At 40.0% G+C, this 14271-nt stretch overlaps 1 protein-coding gene across 1 annotated transcript in view; it reads left to right on the top strand.

Annotated features, from left to right (window-relative positions):
* LOC123869441 (ATP-binding cassette sub-family G member 1-like) overlaps positions 1-14271 on the top strand; it is a 41977-nt gene that overhangs the window by 26467 nt on the left and 1239 nt on the right. Inside the window, exons 3-10 of the mRNA XM_045912365.1 lie at positions 5046-5163; positions 5816-6005; positions 6607-6752; positions 10343-10581; positions 10689-10927; positions 11567-11735; positions 13003-13259; positions 13734-13957. Of these exons, the coding sequence (XP_045768321.1) occupies positions 5046-5163; positions 5816-6005; positions 6607-6752; positions 10343-10581; positions 10689-10927; positions 11567-11735; positions 13003-13259; positions 13734-13957 (1582 nt within the window). The remainder of the gene's footprint in view (positions 1-5045; positions 5164-5815; positions 6006-6606; positions 6753-10342; positions 10582-10688; positions 10928-11566; positions 11736-13002; positions 13260-13733; positions 13958-14271) is intronic.

A 14271-nucleotide genomic window follows, 5' to 3' on the forward strand; every position in this document is an offset into this window, starting at 1 on the left:
AAATTCACATACAAATCTTTGAGCCACTGTAATTTTAAAACTACATATTTTTAGAAAAATCTTTAACACCACAGGCATAGATATTAGTTTCTAAAATATGTCTGCAAAATTTCATGGAGTTTGGTTGCTTAATATTCAAATTAAATTGGGACTATGATTGTATGGAGTAAGTGACGGAGAGAGCCCTGTTAAATTTTTATGTTTGTTTTAAATTCTGTATTGCATTCATTTAGAAATATCTCGCTCATGTCTTTATAGGTCTACTTACTTTAAAAGTAACGTAGGTAAGGTACAAATTTACATTTCTTTATCTTTTACTAGCGACCCGCCCCGGCTTCGCACGGGTGGACACTACCACAAAAAATCCTATCTATTTTCCGGGATAAAATATAGCCTATACGGATTCGGAAGAATTCCTCTAAGTAATGGTAAAAGAAATTTTGAAATCGGTTTTTGAGCCTATTCAATACAAACATACAAAAATACAAAAATACAAAGGTTTCCTCTTTATAATATTAGTATAGATTATCAACATAGCTTGAAATTAGCTTTCTCTGCTTACTTCTATTATGCCATAGACTTAGGTGCGTTTGCAACCCAGCTTTAGTTTTAAGTTTACGTAACTAGGTACTTTATCACCATCACATAAATTAGTATTGTATAATATTATTACATATTTGACAATCAAAAGTGTGTACTTAATGGTGCCTGTTTTATAACTTTTATGACAGTGTTTTTACCTACACCTCAAGGAAATGACTAAATAATTTTGGATAAATGACTTTGACTTGGACTCACTAAGTATAATTTATGTAGTTTAGTAATTAGTTAGTCGGTGTATCATACTCACTTCGTGACTCTATTTTACTAAAGTATGTTTGTATGTGAGTAAATGTACCATTGTGTTCTGTTGAAATCTTGAATGGCTTGTTGTTTAGCTGAGGAATCCGAACGTTGGTATTTCGTCGTGAGGCAACAGCTATGAAATACAATATTCTATTTCTCAATATTACTATTTTACTCCGAAAGAGCCCGCAAACGTGCATTTACGCTACGCAAACAGCCGTGTAGGTAAATAGGACCACTGTCGACTTCCAAAAAAATAAAAAATATTTCATATAAGGCAACTTCAGGTTCTAGACTCTACCACCAATTGGGAAAGCAGTTTCTATTGAGAAGAGCCGATAAGAGACTCAGTACTTCTCGTCATTAGATAGTAGATAGTACCTACTTTTGTTCTTCCTGTTATTTCCATATTTTGTTAGTAGGTAGGATACAAAAGTTACGAAAAATAAGCCCAGTAAAAAATTGTTTTTTTTTTATACTGACACAAGTTAGCCCTTGACTGCGATCTCACCTGCCCGGCTAGCATGGGCAGTAGATAAAAATGATATCCCCCGATTATATCCACTGATGTCATAGAATACAGTGGATATAATCGGGGGATATAATTTTTATCTACTGCCCATGCTAGCCGGGCCGGCGGTAAGTGATGAAAACGGGCAAACCCCTGATCGGCGCACGACTTTGTCGGTAGGGTGGTAACTAGACACGGCCGAAGCCTCCACCAAACCAGACCAGAGACAATTTGGAATTCGAATAGACTATACCTACCTATACATGTTAGCTTTTCACTGCAATTTCACTTGTTAAGTGAAGACTGATGATACAAAGATACAAGCAGGCTAACGTAGAAGCGGTATGGCAGTTTTTATTAAACCCATATCATACCCTTTTGGTTTCTACACGGCATTGTACAGGAACGCTTAATTGCTTGGCGGCACTGCTTTGCTGGATTTGTACAGCCCTTGCCTGGAATCGAACCCGAGACCTCACACTTATAAAGACCACGCGGTAATTGAATGTTGAACTCAACTAATAAGTTTATAAGAAAATAATAATGGATTTAAGAGTTAATAGTGAAGAGGTAATAAGTTTATAATAAAATAGTATTAAGCAATAAAGATGTTAAAACTTTAAATAAATAATATAAAAAATATATAATAATGGACTTAAGTGCTATTATTAAACAATGGATTATTATAATTAAATCACATTTATTGTGCAATTTGCTTGATCATCACTTCCCATATTATAAAATACGAAACTGTGTTTGTTTGTTGGTTTGTCCTTCAATGACGTCGCAAGTCGCAACGGAGCAACGCATCGACGTAATTTTTTACCCGATTGCGGCAAAGCCAAAAGGAAGGGTTGTGATTTTAGCAGTCTATGTATGTATGTATGTATGTGTGTATGTATGTTTGTATCCAGATTTAGTGTGTTTCACCCTAGCGCCTAAACTACTGGGCCGATTTTGATGATTGAGGTGTCAATCGATTTGCCGTAAAGGTCCTGGTGACATAGCTACATTTTATACGAAAAAATTGATCTAACGGATGTTACATAAAAAAAGTGGGGGTCTCTAAATTTTTTTTTGCTTTTGTATCGAGTGGGGTGTCAATTGAAAGAGGAAAAAATTCTGAGTTCATAAATATAAATGTACTGCAACATTAAAATATACCAAGCGACAGAAAAACAATTTTACTATAATATTTCAGCGTTTATTATAACGATCCAGTCGGATTTTAGTTTTCAATTTTATCTTGTTGCATGGGTATGGTAGAGTGACATAGGGTACTTTTATCTTGGAATCTCAAAGAGGATTTTCAAAAACCTAAATCCACGCGGACGAAGTCGTGGGCATCAGCTAGTAATAATATAATTGACCACCATAATATTATTAGTCTTTAGTGTACCTATCATAATTAAAAAAAATATAATAGATAGAAGGCGTTCATTAAAATAATAATTGAGTAGGTACTTGTTTGGGTAGGTGCCTAGGTATTTAAAAGAATTAAATGCTCAAGCAACTTCCGTAATATAAAATATGTGCGAGATAAGAGTTAAGGTCAACCTTAAAGTATCAAAATAATTATTACGAAACTTCTTTAGAGTTATGCCACTTTTGTTAGAGCCATTACGCACTGTGGACTGCTATACCCTATCCGCGTAAAGAAGTTAAGTAGTATAGCGCTCTCTCTGTTGCTTTATCCCATACAAAGAACAGAGACAAAAATCATTTTGAGTCACCAACCAATTAGTGGCAGTTGCCAGACTATGGCCTGAACCCTTCTCGTTCTGAGAGGAGACTTGGCTCAGTATAGTGGACTGGCTATGGGTTGATCATGATGATTTATTCGGCCAGGCCAGAAACCAGACTAAGAACTTTATTACATGCGCATACATTTCTCCGTCCTACTGTCGTCAAACAATGTGGATCTTATATTCATATGACGTTGAATACTAATTCCTACTTCTGCGGCCACGCCGCCCTGTAATTAAATTAGACATCGATAAATCTCTTAATTTTTCTATGGTCAACAACAAAAAACAATAGATAAGATAAGAGTGTTATAATTACCTTGAAAAAATTCTATTTTAGTGCAAATCACGAGACAACTTCGTTGGTCAATAAACTAAAAACTACAAAACTACTGGGGGAGGCATAATATACCTACTTATCTATACTAATATTATAAAGAGGAAACCTTTGTATTTTTGTATGTTTGTATTGAATAGGCTCAAAAACTACTGGACCGATTTCAAAATTTCTTTTACCATTACTTAGAGGGATTTTTCCGAATCCGTATAGGCTATATTTTATCCCGGAAAATAGATAGGATTTTTCGTGGTAGTGTCCACCCGTGCGAAGCCGGGGTGGGTCGCTAGTTACTTGATAAAATTAAATAGGTGGGCAAACAAATTAAAATTATTATCAAATAGGTAATTAATGACAATTTCAGATGTTTGTTTGTTAAAAATACGTAATGATTAAGTAGTTTTGCAAAACATCCGTATTTCGTAATAGGCACCAAACGTTGATTTACATCGTCACAATAATGACATCCTTTTTAGGGTTCCTTAGCCGACGGGTGCCAATGGGATCCTATTACTAAGCCTCCATAGTCCGTCTGTCCGCCTGTCTGTCTGTCACTGGGTATCTCCTGAACCGTAATGGATAAAAAAATACAAATGGCGACCATGAAAATTATATGAAAATTACAAAGTGTTATTTCTTGTATGATTGTACGGAAACCTTCGTGTGCGAATCCGACTCACACTTGTTAACAGTTACCTATCTGTTATCACACTAATATTATAAAGGCGAAAGTTTGTATTGTGTGTGTGTGTGTGTGTGTGTGTGTGTATGTTTGTTACTCTTTCACGCAATAACTACTGAATGGATTTGGCTGAAATTTGGAATGGAGATAGATAATATCCTGGATTAGCACATAGGCTACTTTTTATCCCGGATAATCAAAGAGTTCCTACGGGATTTTAAAAAACCGAAATCCACGCGGGCGAAGCCGCGGGCATCTTCTAGTAGGAATTAATTCTTTGTACAAAAATTCATAAGGTCTTGTTATGCCTGAGACTAGTACTAGTTACATAAACCAACAGTAGTAAGTCTCAAGAGCTGCATCCTGTTAGGTATATACCTTTTATGAATGCAGTGATTTTAATACAATAGCTGGGGTCAAGAGGGGTCAAGAGAGGTTTACAAGTACCTACTATTCATATTGTAAAGCATTACTTTACTTGTCTACTATTAATATTATACCTATACTAGTTTTTGCCTCAATGCGAAATCAATGCGAAATCATCGCATTGATTGCCAAACTGCATCGGCTGAGCTATGAAAAGACAGCAGACAGACACACTTTCGCATTTATAATACTAGGGCATATAGATCAATCCGTCAGTCCGTCAGCTTTTACTTTTATGTACATACATTATAATCAGTAGATACCTACCCAGCGTGTGCTACACAGCCAAAAAAGAATGTGCCTAGTGCATTGTTTTAGTGGTCTACAACCATATTCGCATTATTGCCTTTCTAATGACACTGGTTTGGCGAACATCGTTTGGATGGTTTCAAAGGCTTCAACGGGCATAGCTAGAATTTTTTTTGTGTTTTATTTATTAAAGGATGGATTTGTGGATTGAAGTATGTGGATTAAAGTGCGATTTTTTGCTTGTTTCAGTATCGAAGTTAATCTTGCGGGGAATTAGTGGTGAATTTCGCTCCGGCCAGCTGACGGCCATATTGGGACCCTCTGGAGCCGGCAAGAGCACTTTGCTCAACATTCTTGCCGGATACAGGTATGCAAGTTCAACTCATTTTTTCAAATCAAGAAGACTTATTAAAGCGGTGATAGCCTAATGGTTAAAGCGTAGGCCTTCCATTCGGGAGGTCGAGATCGATCCCGGGTACCTCTATGTTTTCAGTAACCATCATTTTATACTGCACTAGATGATGCCCGCGACTTCGTTTGCGTGAATTTAGGTTTTTAAAAATCCCTTAGGAAACTCTTTGCTTTTTCGGGATAAAAAGTAGCCTAGTCCATCCTCGGGATGTAAGCAAAGTCTGTAGCAAATTTTGTCAAAATTGGTTAAACTGTTGGGCTGTGAAAAGCTCGCAGACAGACAGACAGATACACTTTCACATTTCGCATAAGTATACTACTAGCATGGATTATTAGATGATCTCGCTTGACTGTGATCTCGCTTGAGGTCATCAGATTAATTTTATATTATACTTTCTTAACGTCGTGGCGGAGCGGATCGACCTGTTTTGTTGTACTCGGAGTGAACTCACAAGGGTGGCAATGTGGACTATCTGTTACGATAGGAATAAATAGAAAAATAGATTTACACGCTCAACTCCTTAACTTAGCTATCGCATTAGGTTAGCCTGTAATGATAGTTTTAAGTGGTGGTGAAAATAAATAAATAAATAAATAAATTTTTCTAGAGTAAATGGAGCGTCAGGCCTCATAACAACTAATGGGATCCCAAGAGACCTGAAGTTGTTCAGGAAGCTGTCTCGCTACATCATGCAAGATGATCTCCTTCAGCCTCTCATCACGGTGCAGGAGGCGATGGCAATGGCGGCAGACCTCAAGCTGGGCAGTGAGATGAGTTCACGGAGGAAGAAAATTATTGTAAGTTCTTTCTCTTATGAGTAAGTCCCGTAACTACAAATGGAGAGTAGAAAGACCTGAAGATGTTTAGAAAACTATTATAGCTACATAAATCATTTCTAGATATTATTATCAATCATGCAGGATGATTTCCTGCAGCCTTTCTTCACGGTGCAGAAAGCTTTGACCATGACGGCAGATCTGAAACTAGACAGTAACTTGAGCATAAGGAGCTAAAATATAACTGTAAGAGAAAAGAGGGAATGTTATGACGAGCTTTCTAGCACAGGAATAAAGTGAGGCAATCTTATAAACCGGTGCCGGTTGGATCATTTTGGGTGATTTGTAATGCCCGGGTTCTCAGCTAGCTATCATACTGTAGGGAAAGTTGTGCCGTCAAGCGAAAATAGCGTTCACTACAATGCCGCAGCATTGTTATACACCGATGATTATGAAGATGCCTCGTAACGCACCTGCTTATAGATAGCCAAAATTGTACCCGCAGTAAGCGTGTTAATCTTCATAATCACATCTTTCATGTTTAGGCTTTTTCTATGTTGTACTTATAAAAGTGTATTAAAAAAATCAGTCATAGTTTCACTGTGAACATTTCTGATTCTAGGTAGAGGAAATAATCCAACTCCTTCGACTGGGCAAGGCTAGGAACACAGTGAGCGAGCGGCTATCTGGCGGGGAGCGAAAGCGGTTGTCAATTGCTCTGGAGCTTCTCAACAACCCGCCAGTCATCTTCCTCGATGAACCTACCACGTGAGTGATCCATTCGTACAAAAATGATCCAACTTCGACTGGGCAAGGCTAGGAACACAGTGAGCGAGCGGCTATCTGGCGGGGAGCGAAAGCGGTTGTCAATTGCTCTGGAGCTTCTCAACAACCCGCCAGTCATCTTCCTCGATGAACCTACCACGTGAGTGATCCATTCGTACAAAAATGATCCAACTTCGACTGGGCAAGGCTAGGAACACAGTGAGCGAGCGGCTATCTGGCGGGGAGCGAAAGCGGTTGTCAATTGCTCTGGAGCTTCTCAACAACCCGCCAGTCATTTTCCTCGATGAACCTACCCCGTGAGTGATCTATTCGTACAAATGATCCAACTTAGATTGGGCAAGGCTAGGAACACAGTGAGCGAGCGGCTATCTGGCGGGGAGCGAAAGCGGTTGTCAATTGCTCTGGAGCTTCTCAACAACCCGCCAGTCATCTTCCTCGATGAACCTACCACGTGAGTGATCCATTCGTACAAAAATGATCCAACTTCGACTGGGCAAGGCTAGGAACACAGTGAGCGAGCGGCTATCTGGCGGGGAGCGAAAGCGGTTGTCAATTGCTCTGGAGCTTCTCAACAACCCGCCAGTCATTTTCCTCGATGAACCTACCCCGTGAGTGATCTATTCGTACAAATGATCCAACTTAGATTGGGCAAGGCTAGGAACACAGTGAGCGAGCGGCTATCTGGCGGGGAGCGAAAGCGGTTGTCAATTGCTCTGGAGCTTCTCAACAACCCGCCATTCATCTTCCTCGATGAACCTACCACGTGAGTGATCCATCCATACACTAAATAATCCAACTTAGATTGGGCAAGGCTAGGAACACAGTGAGCGAGCGGCTATCTGGCGGGGAGCGAAAGCGGTTGTCAATTGCTCTGGAGCTTCTCAACAACCCGCCAGTCATCTTCCTCGATGAACTTACCACGTGAGTGATCCATTCCTACAAATGATCCAACTTCGACTGGGCAAGGCTAGGAACACAGTGAGCGAGCGGCTATCTGGCGGGGAGCGAAAGCGGTTGTCAATTGCTCTGGAGCTTCTCAACAACCCGCCAGTCATCTTCCTCGATGAACCTACCACGTGAGTGATCCATCCATACACTAAATAATCCAACTTAGATTGGGCAAGGCTAGGAACACAGTGAGCGAGCGGCTATCTGGCGGGGAGCGAAAGCGGTTGTCAATTGCTCTGGAGCTTCTCAACAACCCGCCAGTCATCTTCCTCGATGAACTTACCACGTGAGTGATCCATTCCTACAAATGATCCAACTTCGACTGGGCAAGGCTAGGAAGACAGTGAGCGAGCGGCTATCTGGCGGGGAGCGAAAGCGGTTGTCAATTGCTCTGGAGCTTCTCAACAACCCGCCAGTCATCTTCCTCGATGAACCTACCACGTGAGTGATCCATCCATACACTAAATAATCCAACTTAGATTGGGCAAGGCTAGGAACACAGTGAGCGAGCGGCTATCTGGCGGGGAGCGAAAGCGGTTGTCAATTGCTCTGGAGCTTCTCAACAACCCGCCAGTCATCTTCCTCGATGAACCTACCACGTGAGTGATCCATCCATACACTAAATAATCCAACTTAGATTGGGCAAGGCTAGGAACACAGTGAGCGAGCGGCTATCTGGCGGGGAGCGAAAGCGGTTGTCAATTGCTCTGGAGCTTCTCAACAACCCGCCAGTCATCTTCCTCGATGAACCTACCACGTGAGTGATCCATCCATACACTAAATAATCCAACTTAGATTGGGCAAGGCTAGGAACACAGTGAGCGAGCGGCTATCTGGCGGGGAGCGAAAGCGGTTGTCAATTGCTCTGGAGCTTCTCAACAACCCGCCAGTCATCTTCCTCGATGAACTTACCACGTGAGTGATCCATTCCTACAAATGATCCAACTTCGACTGGGCAAGGCTAGGAACACAGTGAGCGAGCGGCTATCTGGCGGGGAGCGAAAGCGGTTGTCAATTGCTCTGGAGCTTCTCAACAACCCGCCAGTCATCTTCCTCGATGAACTTACCACGTGAGTGATCCATTCCTACAAATGATCCAACTTCGACTGGGCAAGGCTAGGAACACAGCGAGCGAGCGGCTATCTGGCGGGGAGCGAAAGCGGTTGTCAATTGCTCTGGAGCTTCTCAACAACCCGCCAGTCATCTTCCTCGATGAACTTACCACATGAGTGATCCATTCCTACAAATGTTTTTTTTTTTTTTTTTAAATTGTATAGACTAGCGCTTGGCTGCAATCAGACCTGCTAGCAAGTGATGATGCAGCCTAAGATGGAGCGCGCTTGCCTAGAAGGTGCCTATTCACTCTTGACTTGAAGGTACCCATATTATAGGTGGAAGGGAAAACTGACGCCGGAAGGGCGTTCCATATCCAACTTCGACTGGGCAAGGCTAGGAACACAGTGAGCGAGCGGCTATTTGGCAGGGAAAAGAAACGACTTTCAATTACTCTGGAGCCTCGGATTTCAAGTGTTCTACATTTGACGCTAGAGAGCCTATGAAAAGCTTATTTTTCTTTGGTTTCACGTCACCCGTAGCAAAGTGAACTAGAGTGAGGGAATTTTCGATTTGATCCTGAATTAATGATATGTCAAATATTTGGGCACATATTTTAATGTCTTCCAGTGACGTCGAAGTCTCGCGTTTTGTTACAAGCTACTTAACAGTCGTAAACTGTGCCCATAGCCTAATATTTGATATATCGTCGATTCAGGATGAAACCGAGAGTTTCCTCACTCTAGTTCACAGGCAGTGCTTAAGTTGTTGTATTTGAACTTGAACCATCTTTGAATAGGTAATTATTTCAACATGTAATTATTATGCTCGTATATAATGGACATAGCACGTAAACGCAATGATATTATGTGATAACTGCAAGAAGAAAATTATATCCGCTATAATTAGTACTGACGAGACATAATGACTACCATCATCATCATTATCATAATTTATTCATGATTGATTTCATAATTCTACTGTAAATAAATAAAGGATTATGTAAAATTATAGCAGTCCTTCGCAAATTATAGACTACATTTTGATTGGGTTAGGTCGTAAATTATCTTCTAATCAAGTGCTTGAAAGCGGCGATTATGTAGATGTCGTCCTCCTGTTTTGAGGAGTTCAGTGTTCAATCCCTCTTAAAACTCTCAACTTCAACTCTCAACTCAACTTCAACTTTTCAACTTGCTTTAATGGTGAAGGAAACATTGTAAGAAACGTGAAAGCTTAGAGTTCTTTCTAATGTTCTCAAAGGTGTGTGAAGTCTGTAAATCTGCACTTGACGCACGTGGTGGATTATAACCTAAGCCCGAGAGGAAAGGTTATAGATTGGAGAGCGCTTGCCTAGAAGATGCCTGTTCACTCTTGCCTAGAAGGTTACAAATGACAGGACACACGGATGCCAGCAGAGCATTCCACTTTGAGCAAAAACGTTTCGTTCGAGTGGATTGGATGTGGTTGACCACAGGATCATCGGTTTGTTGCTGTTCTAATCAGTTTTGATTACCGCGTGCTACATGGGCTTGAGATAACTCTGATGATGAAAGTTGCTATTTTTCTTCTAGAGGACTGGATGACGTGGCATCATCAACATGCGTGTCTCTCCTCAAACGTGTGGCTCGTGGTGGTCGCACCGTCATATGCTCCCTCCACACTCCGTCCGCACGCCTCTTCGCAGTCTTCGACCACGTGTATGTGGTGGCTGATGGGAAATGTGGATACCAGGGCACGGCAGCTGGGGTTGTGCCTTTTCTGAAGGAACTGCAACTGCCTTGCCCGAAAACTTATAATCCTGCTGATTTTGGTAAGCCGGTTATAGCTATAGGTACCTTTTTATTATGATAGCGTGAAATAATTTAATTGACGACTTCAGCAATTGCAGTATCGTTTATTCGCCGTTTATTCTTTCAGTCATAGAAGTATCAAGTGGCGAATACGGCTCTCATACAGAGCGCATGGTGGCCGCAGTTGACAACGGAAGGAGTCAGAAATGGAGGCAATACGCAAACGAGTATGTTTATGAGGAGATGGAGATAGAGCAACTGAACACGGGAGTGGTGGAGAAGCATAGTTATAAGTATGAGAGTACGCCGTGCCAGCAGTTCTATGTGCTGTTGAAGAGGATGATGTTGCAGACTGTTAGAAATAGGGTATGTTTTCATTTTTTACTCGCTGATACCCGCGATTTCGTCCGCGTGAATTTAAATTTTTAAAAATTTCGTGAGAGTAGTATGATTTTCCGGAACAAAATGTGACCTGAATTTTTTTTCTGGTAATCTGTCAGGGTGTGTCCTGCCCTAATTCACACGTGTGTTAAAAAAGCGTTGCGTTAAAACCCGGCGTTGCGCTGACAATACAAAGTGCGCGTTAAAAAAGCGTTGACTTGTGAACAGATACTTGGGAATGCATTTGTTCTATTAGAACGCTTTTTTAACGGACGTTAAAAAGCTCTCGTGCGAATGAGACCTAATTGCGTGGACTAAAACAACTTTTGGATCAGCGTGGGGCCATTTAGTAGCAGATCAAACAGATGTTCATTTCTGTATATCATTCGCAGTTTTAAAATAATTCAAATTCAAGTTTATAGTCCTACACTGCAATCTCACTTAGTGGTAAGTGATGATGCAGCTAAGACGATATGCTAGTTAGTAGTTATGCTAGGTACCTACTCTTCTTCACGTGACTACATTCGTGTTGCGTGAATGTATGAAATTGAATTTAGTATTACACTTCTGATTCTGTTTTGTACATTACTTTTAGTAGTAGGTATAAGTGATCTTCTTTTTCAGGGCTACCTTTGGCTGCGAGTTTGCCTTCACTTATTCCTAGGAGCAATAGTTGGCGCCCTGTTCAGTAGCATGGGATATGATGCTTCCAAGACACTATTCAACTTCGGTTTCTGCTACGCTTGCATCATCGCCATGTTGTATACCACCATGATGCCTATATTGTTAGCCTGTAAGTTCCTTTGTTGATTTATTAATAATTTTATATTCATATTTTATTCATTAATTTTGAATAGGTATTAGGTACATAATATTATTCTCATTATTTTTGAATACAATGGGAACTGTGGTATTAGCATCGTATTATAATAACACTTTACTGTATCGTACTTGTTTATTCTATCACAGTGTACATTTAACACATTATATTTTTTTCATAATTTCTAACGCCTAAGTAAAATATAAGTATAACAATATTTTTTTTAAGTTTGTGTGGTGGCAATTTTTTTAATTCGCCATTTTGTTTTTTCGGTAATGGAAATACTTACCTTCTGTACAAGTATTTACCTAAGTTATAGATTGAAAAAAAAATTCGAGCAAAACACTTTTTTTGTCTTTTAATAACTTTTGGACTTTTTTGTCCTTTAATAAGAATTGTTATTTTTATTTTATCACATTTAATTTAGTAAACTTGACATTAAACCCATTTATATTTACACAATGGCTGTCAATTATAATGTTCTCATGAGAATCATGGTCGTAATTTACCTCTAAACTTAGATCAAGGATTTTAATTTGTTGTAGGTATTTAATTATTTCTGAAGTCTTCCGCGAAGAGTAACAATAGCTTTTCTAAGAACTGATAAAAACCAATAAATAAGAGTGACGCAGCATCGAAACCAACGAATCGATTCAATAAAGCTCCGGTTTAGATTTGGTTATGTTATTTGAAGGCGTCTGTTAGTTAGCACTTTCATCAAGTAACACAAGTTAATTTTTTGCACTAGAACCGGTACAACCAAATACTTGATTTATATGGTCCTACTTGGGTACATAGACTTGGCTTTATTTCAACTTGAGCTGAATAGCAAATAAATTGTAGGTGTTAGACATGTCATAGAGAACATCTCTAGGAATATCTCTACGTCACGCATCGTGATACTAAATTCGAAAGATGTGACTTGTGACCACACTGAATTCGTAAATTATCTGGTTTTTTAGGGATAGTCTGGGGTAGGCTTCTATACCCTACAAATACGATTCGAGTAAGAATAGAACAATTTTCAACTAGGCTGAAACTGATAGCTCGACAGGTTGGCTTTCTGAGGCACGTAGTAAAGAAAAAACTAAAAGACTTCCAAACTCAGTCAAACTCATCAAGTTATTGACATAGGTCATCGCTGCTTAACCAGCTCAAATCATATGCGATAGCGTATCTAAGGCATCATTTGAAGGAATATCAAAGAATAATCTGTAATTACAATAATCGATCATTTCAGATCCATCAGAAGTGCTGCTAGTCAAACGCGAATACTTCAACCGATGGTACGGCCTGAAGCCGTACTACGCTGCTCTGGTCGTCTCCCGAACTCCCGCAACCATCTTCTTCTGCCTCATCTACGTGGTGATAGTGTACCCCCTCACAGCGCAGCCTATGGAGCTGTCGAGGATACTGATGTTCATATCCATCTGTGTCTTGACCGCCTTGATCTCCGAGTCTCTGGGGACGCTCATCTCTTCTACTTTAAGCGTAGTGGTAAGTATCCAGAATATTATACTGATGTTACCAACGCTTCTGCATCCAGTGTATGGTTGCCATTCCACCAGCTCTTTACATTTATCTGCTGCTCTAATTATCTCATCTTCTGCCTCATCTACGTGATGGTAGTGTACCCCCTCACAGCGCATTCCCATGCAGTGGAATAGTACTGGGGTATTTGTAAAATGAAAGGCTAAGTGCTGACTGTATGAAAACTGATATAATTTTGAAATCAAACCAGTGACCGCGCAATATTTAAAAAAAAACCCTCATTACACTATGTTTAGGTTTGCGGTTCAAGCAATATACGTGAAAATTTTATACACGATGTTTTATTTCGTTTTGTATACTATTTGTACAATCTTGATATCTTTTCTAACATTTTCCTTAGTTCTAACGTGTGTTGGCCTTAATAAAGCTTACAATAAACCTATCCCATTCTCAAGATTGTTTTTATTTTACAATTTTCAGAACTCCATGTTCGTTGGACCAGTAGTCTCCGTGCCACTAATGTTACTGGCTGTTTACGGCATCGGCAGCGGTGACGAGGCTCCCCCCATCATCTGGAGGCTGGCGAGGGCCTGCTCCTTCATGAGATACGCCCTGGAAGGCCTGGTGGTGGCGGTGTACGGCCCTCCTAGAGACGATCTCATATGCCCCAGTGAAGTCGAGTATTGCGAATATAAGAATCCTAGGTGAGTGTGTTAAATTGCTATTTTAAGTAGGTACTAGGTAACCATGACCTTGAAATGATTATTACTTAGGTTCCTGACAACTTTTTGATCAAAATGTATTGGAAATATAAGTACTCCGATTTCACTCAGACAAAATTTCTAAAAATCATTTCTTAGTCAACGTTGACCTTGCGATTTGAACTGCAGGCACATTGATATAACAGTCAGTTTCTTATAATATGTATAGATTATGTATAAATGCCTTTTTCTTTTTCCTCACCAAATAGGTAATAATTGGTGAGGAAAATTTGCTGATTTTTTGGGTTCTACTCTAT

This window comes from Maniola jurtina, chromosome 11, assembly GCF_905333055.1.
Source record: "Maniola jurtina chromosome 11, ilManJurt1.1, whole genome shotgun sequence".
In the NCBI taxonomy this organism is placed as follows: domain Eukaryota; kingdom Metazoa; phylum Arthropoda; class Insecta; order Lepidoptera; family Nymphalidae; genus Maniola; species Maniola jurtina.